The 12,076-nt window shown below is 42.0% G+C and overlaps 4 protein-coding genes across 4 annotated transcripts; 2 read left to right on the top strand and 2 right to left on the bottom strand. All coding sequences in view use genetic code 11, as the record gives it.

Moving 5' to 3' along the window:
• Positions 1 to 1,575: 1,575 nt before the first annotated feature.
• On the bottom strand, positions 1,576 to 3,465 carry EGR_02885 (Protein arginine N-methyltransferase; the record flags this gene model as incomplete). The annotated part of the gene is made up of 7 exons (XM_024492134.1): positions 1,576 to 1,659; positions 1,799 to 2,205; positions 2,716 to 2,803; positions 2,868 to 3,016; positions 3,060 to 3,123; positions 3,163 to 3,318; positions 3,358 to 3,465. The coding sequence occupies 7 exons, from the start codon at positions 3,463 to 3,465 to the stop codon at positions 1,576 to 1,578; spliced, it is 1,056 nt and encodes a 351-aa protein (XP_024353329.1).
• Positions 3,466 to 4,085: 620 nt separating this feature from the next.
• On the top strand, positions 4,086 to 4,634 carry EGR_02884 (U1 small nuclear ribonucleoprotein C; the record flags this gene model as incomplete). Its single annotated transcript, XM_024492133.1, has 3 exons — positions 4,086 to 4,093; positions 4,149 to 4,300; positions 4,336 to 4,634. The coding sequence occupies 3 exons, from the start codon at positions 4,086 to 4,088 to the stop codon at positions 4,632 to 4,634; spliced, it is 459 nt and encodes a 152-aa protein (XP_024353328.1).
• A 257-nt stretch (positions 4,635 to 4,891) lies between these two features.
• On the bottom strand, positions 4,892 to 6,870 carry EGR_02883 (Ribosomal L1 domain-containing protein; the record flags this gene model as incomplete). The annotated part of the gene is made up of 4 exons (XM_024492132.1): positions 4,892 to 5,245; positions 5,418 to 6,040; positions 6,487 to 6,640; positions 6,823 to 6,870. The coding sequence occupies 4 exons, from the start codon at positions 6,868 to 6,870 to the stop codon at positions 4,892 to 4,894; spliced, it is 1,179 nt and encodes a 392-aa protein (XP_024353327.1).
• A 1,479-nt stretch (positions 6,871 to 8,349) lies between these two features.
• Positions 8,350 to 11,692, top strand: EGR_02882 (Peptidyl-prolyl cis-trans isomerase FKBP8; the record flags this gene model as incomplete). The annotated part of the gene is made up of 8 exons (XM_024492131.1): positions 8,350 to 8,472; positions 8,717 to 8,864; positions 8,906 to 8,993; positions 9,072 to 9,218; positions 9,275 to 9,458; positions 9,664 to 9,757; positions 10,981 to 11,171; positions 11,597 to 11,692. The coding sequence occupies 8 exons, from the start codon at positions 8,350 to 8,352 to the stop codon at positions 11,690 to 11,692; spliced, it is 1,071 nt and encodes a 356-aa protein (XP_024353326.1).
• Between the last annotated feature and the right edge of the window lie 384 nt (positions 11,693 to 12,076).

Below are 12,076 nucleotides of genomic sequence, written 5' to 3'. Positions count from 1 at the left end.
GCCGAACCGTGTGTAATCAAGCCATAATATACGGAACTGCGTCCTAAATTCATACCTGTAATTTTGGTAGCACGCCCGAGATTTAACTTTTTAACTTTTCTAAAAGATTAACAGCGATCGTATGAGTGGAGTGTAAATTTTAACATCGCGCGTTCCCCTCCATGACGAACTTCTCACTGTTTCCGTGACCTTAGCGGTTCCATTGTTGACACCACAAGATGTGATGCGGAGATGTAGAAATATTTATTCATACGGCATCTCTTTGATCTAGTGGCTGCTGGCAGTGGGAAGGATATCAGACAACTGGGGAATAGAGCGCCTCGTGGAGGAAGTTTTCTCACTTCTTCAGAAATTGTATATTTGACTAGTTATGACGCTTCTACAAGTCAATCAAGTTGGTAGGGACATAGGGTGGAGCAATAACTCCCCTGTTTTTGGCAGAATAACGTTTGTGTTTTTCGTGAATAAAATTAAAATGCAATAGCAATGCATCTGGGAATGATATAGTTAGGCGCAACCCTAACAACTTTCCTTCCTATCCCGCTTTCATATCTATTCACGTCAAAGCAGGGTAGGAAGCACGTGGCATGTACTTATCGGCATGTAACTCCTAACATGTGGCTATCAAAGCAATGTCTGATGTTGAATCAAGTTGGCTGAATCATGAACAGTTTCAAGTTTGATTCCATAATCTGACTAAATGTTCAGGATGCAACACCAGAATCGATAAGGCACTTCCATTTAGTCAAACCAATGAGCTGCATTCCAAAAGGTTGGAATATTATGAAATAATGCAAATAGGCAACACTTCTCAGCAAATCACCACCACAGTATTACCGACAGCGTTGCGCGAAGCGCATTTAGGACGGATCTGCACAAAGGAAACACCGACAGTAGCTAATAGGTCTGCAGGTAGAAATATTCCACTGAAGATCTGGTGTACCTGATTCGCCGACCCGTCACCACGAAGTCACACGGCACTGATAATATGAACTGTTGAACCACACACTAGTCTCATACTCAGAAATCCTTTTCCATGCTACTCAAATGTCGAGAAGTCTACGCAAACTCCCTGAATAGTCGATACAGAACTGTTCGTTACAGACAAGGGGAAGGCGGAGGTAAATAAAGGCAAACTAACTTGTCAAAAATAAATTCAGCACCAGCTATGACAGCATCCCCCCATCTTATTTGAGGTTTTCTAATTCGCAATAAACCTGGATACAGATTCACGCTCGAAATCACCCGTCCACTACGGTTCCTAGTGCATATTGAAAGACCAAACGGTATTCTGGACGTCCATTTGAGTATAGGCATGAAGACATTTAATCGGCCTCGGGCCAGGGTATAGAGGAGAGCCAAATAATCAAAAGCAATGGTTACTTGGACTGTACCCCAAGCACGACGCATAAGGCTTATGAATGATATTTTAGAGGCAAATACACTGTCATGATTTCCTTTATTTTCATATTAAAATCTCATTGAAATGGATTGTATAAAGAAGTTCAACGGTGTTCACGGGAGTTCATTGAAAATGCGGAACCTGCAGGAATGACCAGAGACTCCAGGGAGCGCCTAACGCATTCGATAACTGAATTTTTTGTCAGCAGAAGAGAGCTCGCCAACGAAGTTTAGCTTAATAGAGATGTCTAAGTCACGCTGTAAACAAAGTAAATGAATGAGATATTGGATGAAGACAAAATCTGAATGCTCACAAACATAGTGGGTTGTATAGTTTGGGCATAATTAACTACAAACACTGAAACGAAGAACTATGAAGCAGCTATAGCGAACTTACGTTGTTGCGACTATTGGGTGTGATGGAAAAGATACCGCGGATTTCTTCACTTTTTTTAACAGTTAGACACTCATCACCGTCCCCGGAGTCAAGGTAGAAGACCGTCTGTTTCCAGTGCGTATACCTTCTTTCATCAGGACCCGTAGAAAAACCCACATATTTATGGCAGCAAGAAAAATTGATATTAAAAAAGGTGACCAGAGCATGAACGTAGTCGTTGCGTTTGCAGGTCAGCTGAAAAGGCGCCGAAAAGGTGAGATCCTCGACAGTAACTGTGTACATATCGACGTCTTTTACGAGGGAACAATTGGTAACTACTTGATTGGGGTCGACAACATCGACAAGAGGCTCGGTGAGAGCGACTTTCCGGATACAACTCATGTCAAATCCATAGACATTATCCCACCCTACATAAAAAATTATTCTGAATAGTTTGGTAAATTGTGCTGGGTACACTGAACAACGGGTAAAACCGTCAGATTACCGCCATGCGATTACATTTTAAAGGAAGACAACTAGAGCCTATTTTCGAACACATACTGTCATCACAAAACCCGTCTGTCTAATTTCAGAATTAATAGCAAATACTAGAGAATCCATTTGGTAATCAGCTATGTAGGTAAAGGGAAAAACGATGCCAAATCCATAGCGACAAGAATAACGACGCCAATGCACGTGACAAAACTCCCAGCAATACACTGTCGAACACGTTTAACAAATAAAAAGAGAAAACAAAGTAAAAGAAGACAACTTATTCTAACATATATGGGTCAGTTATAGGCAGCACAGACAACCAATTAAATTCCAAAAGAAAACACCAAACTTGTACTAAGGTATAGTTTCCAAGGTATTTTAAAATAGGGATAAACGTTTTGGTCCAATAGGAAGAATCTACACTATTACCAAAACAAACTTACAGTTGATTTTCTCATCCTTATACTGTCTATCTTCAATACCACAAATGTATAATGTAGCACGATCTGGCATAATAAGACCTCCAGGAGCCTAAAAAAATTGCAGGGTAAACCGAACAGACATTTCTAGAAAATTGAATTCTCCACAAACTTACCAACCACTTATCGCGGGCGTATAAGACAGTGTTGAGCATTGATTCATAGAACAAACAATAACCCATCCACTCACTAATTATAATATCAACCTTTTCGATACCATTTGGGAGAGAAACTTCTTCGACCTTGCCTTTGATAAGAGTTATCTCTAAAGCCCAAAATAAGGTTGATCGAGAGAAGGGAAGACATACTGCTCAACATCCCATTAGCTTTGACAACTTCCTTCGCATGATCAATAATGTTTGAACACTCGATCTAGACGTCAAGCAATAGCAAAAGTAGACATCTACATACCCCAACCACATGCTTCGCACCAGCTTTAACAGCGAATAAGCACAAGATTCCAGTCCCGCAACCAACATCAAGCACTACTTTGCCTTTTACAAGGTGCTTGTTGTGCAGTAGCGCGTTACGGTAGGTAACTGTTCGTGTTTCATCTTTTAACATTTCCTATACATGACAATTTACAAATTTACTGGAGAGAGCTACCTCGTGAATGCCAAAATGAGCATAAGAATCGAAGTAATAATCCTTTGACGTCATTTCGTTCACCGGAATTTTTCCAACTTCATCCTGATTAACCTCCCCCTGCGCCATCAAGCTCAACGAAAGAAGACGGTGTGCTCAATACAACGAGGCTCTGCACCAAAGTGGTGGAAGTTGGTAACGTTTTAAGAAAGACATTTCAGTTGCTTATGATCGATCGAAAATTTCGAGAAAAATTAGCCGAACTTTTTTGCGAAAATAAATGGCAATATGAAGTGCTGCTTGTAATGGTTGGCATACAACATGACTTGAAAAAAATAAAGTGCACAAATTCTTTATGTTAACGCAGCTAATTTGACTACAGAACCAAGTTGCAAAAAAGGTTAACAATCCACACACCTTTCTCCTAACTTATCTGTATTTAAAAGGACCCCGTAAATACCGGTAAAAACATTTATTTGAACAAACAGCTAATAGCTGTACGCTTATTTCTAGTAATCTGATTAAAACTAGCGCAAAAGGCGTGTTTTAACTTGACACCGCTATTCTAACATCCACCCAAGTATTAAACAAAACAGCTTTATGTCAAGCAATTTCAAAATTCTGCAATCTTCCAAACACACTATACGTCGCGGGGGTCTTGACTTTGCGTTTTCCTACGATATTCTAGCCGGTCCGCCTAGTTTGTTTAAGCGTGTGTTTGAAAAACTAGAATCTTCCAGTTTTCTGCGATGCCAAAGTGAGTTTTGTGGGCGTTGGCTGTTAGTGGTAATCATCCTTGCTCTTGCTTGCAGGTATTATTGTGATTACTGTGACAAGTTCCTGACACATGACTCACCTTCGGTGCGTAAAACACATTGCACGGGACGTACCCACAAAAACAGCGTCCGTGAATACTACCAAAAGTGGCTCGAAGAGCAGGTCCAAAAGCTGGTCGATCACGCCTGTAGGTATTTTACATATTTTCATCTCACGATTAAGCTGAGGCATACAGACAAGGAAAGGTGCCTCCCCCCATGTTTGGTGGCGCAATGGGTATACCCCCTCCGGGCATGCCAGGAATCCCGCCTGTGGGTGCTTTCCCCCCCCAATTTCCTCCGATGATGCCGGCTCCGCCAATGGGGATAAGACCGCCCATGGGCCCCCAGAACGTGATGCCGGGTGTCGGTGTGCCTCCCGGGCCGCCGATGCCTCCCACCTGGGGCCCTCCCAGGCCTGGTGCTCTCCCATCCGTGCCAACCTCGGGGATGATGCCACCTCAACGGGGGCCGATCCAGTGAGTATACCCGTGTAAACATTTGTATCTCAATAAACCCCAACGCAGCTACATCTGGTCTACAAATCTGTGCCGCATTTAAATTGGTGGGGTTGTCAACTTATGTGCTCATTCAGACAGCACTTGGGTGGAAGTGGCGCACAGGCTCCGAGTGCTTAATTGCACGTAGCTGGTTAAAAGCCTAGCAAATGTATACCAGGACCAGTGAGTGCGGCGTAGCGTAACAACAGATTGACAAAAATAAAGACGTGGGAGAGGTGTTTATTTTGGTGTTTTTCTAACATTTGAAAGGCGCCCTGTTTTTCCAGATTTGGGCGTGTTTCGGGGTAACCTCTTGATCTGCTGTCGCGTCTTTTTCCTTAGTATAGTTTTCACTTGGCTTTTTGTGATAGGAAGATCTTTCGCTGCTTCTAAAAGGGTTTGAGTAAGAAGCTTGGGATGAGGATGCATCGATGCGGAAGTTTGCATTCTGACTTCACGAAGTTTGGCCTCAGCTTCTTCCTTGTCTATCTCCGTATTGTCGAAATATAAGGGCACGCTAGGTCCGACACCACGAACGTAAATCGAGCGAAGAGTTCTTAAACCTCCGGGCCATCTATCCACGACGTCACGGATCTATAAGGGAGATCAATATCACCATTTTCTTACCGAAAAAATGAAGTCACTAATAGAACAAACTATATGTTCAGAATTAGTAAACAAAATATCCACACCTTAAATCCATCAGGAGTATATGCGTCAAGAATCGTTTAAAGTGCAGAAAAGCCAAGCAATCGAGGAAACTCACCACTGAAATAACGTTTTCCTTGATATGCTCTTTCGGCATGCTTGTGTTGCCAACAACGACGGAATCGGTGGTTCCTTTACCACTGATGAGGACTAAGCACGAGTGAAGGCCCTGGTCTATGGCCTTAACTAGATTCTTCCCATCAAGCGCAACAGGTATCGGTACCTTGTCACGCGCATTACCATAAAAGGCTTTCCCCAAATTCGTCGGGAGATGATGCACTATCCGTTCATCAGCAAGAAAAACATCAAAAGTGGAAGCAAGTTTTCTCCGGGATTCATATGATTGATAGCACAACTTCAGTTCGCTTAAAGGCAAGAAGGTGACTGTGGTAGGAGAGCCTTTCCCCCCATCGACTCGCCATTTGCGCCTCCAAATGTCATTACTGGCATTATAATCGGTCCCTTTCAAATCCTTCACAATCACACAAGCATCGACACCCGTGGGTCTGTTTGGCAGCTTCGTGCGAATTGTGACTTTTGGTAGTGGCAACTTTCCAACAAACGACACAACCACATTTGGAACGAAAAGTGCCCTCTTAACGCTCTGCTCACAGTTGGCGTTGGTAATTAGGGCCAAAGCATCATCACTGATATTCATTTCAACAACGTCCATTCTCAATCCTAGAGCGAGTTAGCACGCGCAGCCCTTCTTAGGAATAAACCAATGAGAAATGCGTAAATGAGTTATATGCTGAAAACAAAAGCAGATTTAAATACCTGCTACTCGGAATTAATAGTAAAGAATGTTTCAACGATTTACGACCTTGTGAAATTGGTAATTAAACTGCACAAATACAGGACTGAAGGCTTAATGGTACACCGTACCTATTTAAAATATTTATCGATTACCGTATTGTCTGAATTGGGGTAAATTACTAAAAAAGCGTCGTTTGAGTGTGTTTTAAAAGTAGCAAAAACATAAAAATGTTCCGAGCAAATAAATGTTTTAGTAAAATTAGAAACTTTACGCATCTTTATCATTTGCACACGCTTTTAATACAATGACAAAGCAGCAATGATGTAAAAATTTTTTTATAAGAACAACGGTGTTAGAAGTTTGACATTACTTGCAATAATTAAAGGATTTGTTTGGCCAGTTTGGTGGATACGCGGGCACTTCGGTCCGCGCACTGTGTTTCTGTCCCGCGTAGCAGCGCCGGTGTCCTGTTGGCGCCTCTGTAGAACGTAGAGCCCTGCGTTAAGTGTAATGACAGGCAAATCCTATCCACAACGGCAAACATACTCAGGTTTTCAATTCCCGAGCAGTGTCAGAAACGAAGAGATCTCTCCTAAGAGAGAAAATGCCCTACACTTTAGCAGTTTAATCTTGCTCTCCTCAAGAACGTCCTCTTATGTTGGAACCATTTGGGGAACCCTGTCGCAGTTTTTTTTGGAATACTTACGTGATGATATCGATTGGGCAAAAGCATGATACCTCCTTCATGTTTCATCTAGTTGAATGGAACCCAAATAGATGATTGGCAATAGATGCAGAGGATTAGCCTGTGGGGCTTTTTTAAATCTTATCTTTTATTAAATAAGTCTATTGTTCAGCCAACTTTCTTACGTTTAGGGATTGGTGAAGGAGGTGCTGTCTTTACAGAGTGTCGCCGGCTTCAAGTAGTGCGAGGTCAGCGCATATTCTCTCCTTGGATGGTTCCCAAGCAGGACGGGACTTCGGGCGGGGTTAAATTTCGATGACTTATTAAAGGCCTTGGGATCAAATGTCTTCCCACCTGTAGGAGGGTTCAGCGGCCGGAGCTGCCGGTTTGCGAGTGCTCTTTAAGGGCTCGATTAGCGTTGCAATAGTCGATGCGGGGGATTGACGCTCGAAAAAAAGCGGGGGAGGGGGGCTGTACAATGATTTGACACTCGTTGGGTGTGTGCGTGATCTTGCTAAGGCTTCAGCTTCCGCGGGTTGTGATTTTGCTCTGCAGAATGGTGGTTAGGCCAGGCCAATGGCCTCTCAGCTCTTTCGGACGATCAACGGTGCTGCGGTTCTCAACGCACTGATTTGAATTATTTCATGTGATTGGCTTTGTTCCCATAGTCACGATCTTGTCGATGCGCTTTCGGCAATCACTCCATTTCACATACTTTCCGGCCTTGTAGAATTTTATGGAGGATTTCAAGCTGTTAGTGGTTTCCACCTTTCCAAAGCCAGGTGATTTACCCAGGTGCAATCAAGTGGAAGCGTAGATGGTGGAATTATGTTGGGTACCTGACTGTATCGTCAGCAGCTGATCCACAATGCATGGGGCCCGGCAACTACGCTTTGATGCCTTGATTGGGTGGTGACAGTGATTCCTTTTTTCGTCTGTAGTCGGGTAGGGCATTGATTAATCTTATTGTAGGTCTAGGGTTGTATGATCTGCGCGTATATTTTAGCCTAAATCCAGTGCTTTCTAAGAGGGTGAATTCCCATACCAATTAAACAATCTGTCTCTAAAACTCAGTGAATTAAGGGCGTCTCTTTAAATACAACGACTTAGGTAGCACTAAACTTTACGCTCCCATAAGCTCAAAGTTGTCATCACTATTTCTCTTGAAATAAGTTGTTTTTCCTATGGATACAGCTACTGCCATAATGAAATTCCAAACAGGCAATCCTTTGCACATAATGGCCCTAGTTTAAACTTCTCATTTTCCTTTTGTCAGAACTTAACTAACTTGTGTCAACTTTATTATGCGAGTAATATTGTAATTTATAAAAAAGCAAAGTCCTGGTTGATATTTCTCGTACACGGAAATTCTATTATACAGGGCCTGGTGCTTCGTTTAGGGTAAGGTGTGTGTAAGATCTTTGGAAACACAATGGGTCTTTAGGATTTCGCGATTAGCTAAATGAAGCCTTTATATTCTTTTACACTTATTGCTTACCTTCACTACGCGCGTTTCTCGAATTGATCGGTGGCGTTTTTCCGCGGACAATGGTTGTCGCCGATTCTGGTGCTATGGATAAGGTTTCAAACTGTGATTCGGAGTCCTTGAAGGACGATATCCATGAATCTGAGATTGTCGATATTTTAGGAAACGGCTTAGTGGAGAAAAAGGTGTCTCGTTGCCTTTCAGACGTTAGATTGTTAATTATCTCGGTTGATTTAACTTGACGATTGCACACCTTCTACTACCTAACTTATTTCATTTTAACGCTACTTATGTGCTGCAACTTTTCTGTCATTTACTTTCTGAATGCATTAATGTATTTCCCTATTAATAGTTTATAGACTTCAGTCGGAGGACTTGTCCACGGCATGTTTTAAAACTATCAGAATATTTATTTATACGTTTATCAAGGTTCTTAAGAAAGGTTTAGGACAGGGCAGTCGTCCTGGTCATGGTGATTCTGTCGTGATAAGTTACAAAGGATGGTTAGAGGATGGGATGCTCGTCGAAGAAGTTGAGAATTTGAGCCTCGTTATTGGAGATGGTGAATGCATACATGGTATGCGTTTCATTTTTAGATGCCATTAACTTGGTGAATAGCGTTTGATCTTGCCCTTCCCCTTGCTGAATTAAAGGAGGTATTTGAACTTAAAACTGACGCCCGTTTCGCATACGGGGATATGGGAAAGTAAGAAAAATTATTTTTTTTCGTTTGTCTTCATGCACGTGCCATATGCCTCATTAACTTCTTGTCTTTTGTGCTCAGAATGCCTGATATTCCCGGAAAAGCAAAACTCACGTACCATATAACACTAAATGAATGTGGAGATCCTCCATGTTACGAAAATATGCCAATCGAGGAACGCCTTCAAATATCCAACAAAAAACGTGAACGTGGAAACTTCTATTTTCAGTAGGCTGCTTGATTTTTGCCCTTATATGGCTATTTTGTACGTTTTGCTTTTAAAGTCGAAACGAGTATCAATATGCCTTAACCTGCTACACAAAGGGGGTGGAAATTTTACTAAAGAAGTCCCTAACGCCAACCTTGTGCTCCACCGAAGCTCTTCCTTGTGGTTCATCTTCTGCCTCCTTCCAGCCCAAGGATTTGGAAATAAAGTTAAGGAATAACGTTGCTGCCACTCAACTCAAGGTGGGTTTTTATTATCTTAGTTTTCACAATCGCAGTTTCGATTTAACACGTTGCTTTGCGACCATTTAATGTAATTCTACTTCCGCTTTGTCCACTTTCTAATAGACATTTGATACACCAGAGATCTTCGAAGTCTAGTGCAATGTGTTTGAAGCATCGGTTGATTTCATTTATTTACTGGGAACTTCGTCATTTCATCTAATAGCTTGAAGCTTTTGCGGCCGCTTCCAAGACCTGTGATGCTGTTCTCCAGCTCGACCCCACTAACCGCAAGGCTCTCTATCGGAAAGGCCAGGCAAGTTGGTTTTCATCGCACTTTTGTTGATGACCTCTTAACATTACTGCGAATGTTATCACCAGTCATTTAATGCAGATTCGAAGTAGTTCTGGTTCTCCTAGTTATTCAGTCGTTTTGCTTTCTTTGACCTAACAGCAAGTTTTCTTCCCTTTCTCAAAAACTGCTCTTTCATAGAAACAAGCAAAGTGCCGAATTTTACACAAACGTGAACTTTTGGCAACAATTTTTTGCAAAGCTTCACAGTTCTGAAACAGCGTTACTGCTAAATTTATAGTTCGAGGAGAGTTCAAAGTTTTTTGTTTGTCTGGTGGGTGTTACTGTTAATAATGGCTCCTAAGTTGTGCTTTCTTTCGATGAAAATATCTTGAATGGGTATGCTTGGAGGTGTTTCTCATCCTCGAACCTAAAGCATTCCCTGTATGGCTTACTCTTTAGAGTCTTCTTCTACAATTGTCTAATGATAAGAACCCAAAAATAAACTTGTTTGGTTTATTTCCCCAAAACCATACATTGTGTGTCGGTAATGTGTTCAATTTCGTGTTGAGACAGTGGACGAAACGCTCACTGTAGCGAGGCTCTCTTTGTGGGCGGTCAAAGATCTTGGTTTCTCATGACAGAGTTGAGTGCGTGGTCTATGAATCAAGCCAGAACTAATTCATAGTGGTTTTATGCAAATTTGAGTACTTACTTTTGTTGCACTACCTGTTAGTTTTATGGATAAACATTTGATCCTAGCGTCCAATTTTCGTAAGCTGTCTAAATCCCCCGGAAATTCTTTTGAACTTTCTTGACAATCTAAAGTTGCGAAAATGTTTGGTCGAGTTTCGTTATGTATTAATAAGTACGCTGGTAGTTCTCTGCCTTTCCGATTTGAATGGTTATGAAGTCTATTTGGTTCTCCGTTAGATGTTGTTTTAAAGCATTTGAGGCATGTAAGTGTACGTGTTAATTGTAGAGCCTATGCCATTGTAATACACTACAAAAGTTAGCGTTCTCTCTTGTGGTGTGCCGTGCTATGCACAAAAGAGGCCTTTGAAACCATTGTTTTTGAGTCTTCTTGGGCGTTCAGGGATCCTAGATTTTCCAAGTTGTGAAGAAGTACGATCACTGTATCGTAATACCTGGCTTTACTAAAGGGGCTTCACTTGTTCCTCGACAAAAGAAGTTTTGTTTTCGTGGTGAAATTTCCTTAGGCATTGTTTGGCATGGGGGACTTTCCCGAAGCGATACAGGCCTACGAGGAGGCGCTTAGTTTGGATCCTTCCTCCCCCCTTCTGCGACAGTCGCTGCAAAGGGCCAAGATGGCTTGGAAAAGTCAGCGAGACCGCCAGGTCCGGGCTCTTTCGCGTGCCTTCAGAGTGAATGCGAATGGGGGGAATAAAGCCTCCGATTTCCGTGACAGGCTCAAAGGAATTGTAAGTGCCCATCTTACTACAACTACCGCCTTGATTAAAGGTTAACTCGACTTCAATGTAAGTGTTAACCTTTGGGTTTATTCAGGCATGTAAGAGTTCTATTGTAGCACACACAATCGTGGTACCATGCAGCGTTGCAGTATGGACCGCATGAATAGTCTTTTTTACGTGAAAGTATTGATGCTAATACGGCAAAAAATTTGCTCAAAACTCGTCAAGTAATAATGTAATTTCAAAATATCATTATCTTTTCTTATTTTGAACATGCTCATGACATACTTATCCTACCCAATCAGTACACAGTGAAGTGGCATCTGCCCTACACTCTACACTGCATGTCACGCACCCTTTTGCATAATACGAATGAATTCCAAGAGCATTTTTGTACTTTGCTTAAGCCTAAATCTTGCCTAAACCTTTTTCAGCTATCTCGGTACAAGATAGCCATTTCTGCTGTCGTCTTGGCTGGCCTTTCTGTGATGCTTGGAGGGACCCTCCTGCATTTCATTGAACAGCAGTAGTTTTCACATTGTTATGTGCCTGCTTATTTAGTTACCTTCCGAGCCTTCATTCCACCCTCACATGACGTACTCGTGAAACAGTTTCATATGCGCATTGTGATCCATCCATCAAACGTGTTGGCTTGCGATTTTTTAGTAATTGCGTGAGGGTTGAGAGTTCATGCGGATAATGGCTAGTTCACTGGGTATGTGGACGCTCCTCGAACCATTAATTTCGGGTGGTCTGCTGGAATGGTACTTGGGGAATGTTATAGTTGAAATACGTTGTGCGGATTCAGACCTTGATCTCAATTAGCTGCAAGACAACCTGACAATGAGTACTTTTGTGTGGAAAGTGGGCTTAGTTTCTGTTCTCATCTAGTTATTGCGCGAAAAAGCCAATTT

This window comes from Echinococcus granulosus (genome assembly GCF_000524195.1).
Source record: "Echinococcus granulosus chromosome Unknown EG_S00014, whole genome shotgun sequence".
NCBI classification, from domain to species: Eukaryota; Metazoa; Platyhelminthes; class Cestoda; order Cyclophyllidea; family Taeniidae; genus Echinococcus; species Echinococcus granulosus.
The sequence above is the reverse complement of the archived record's forward strand: the minus strand, read 5'-3'. Positions and strand labels throughout refer to the sequence as shown.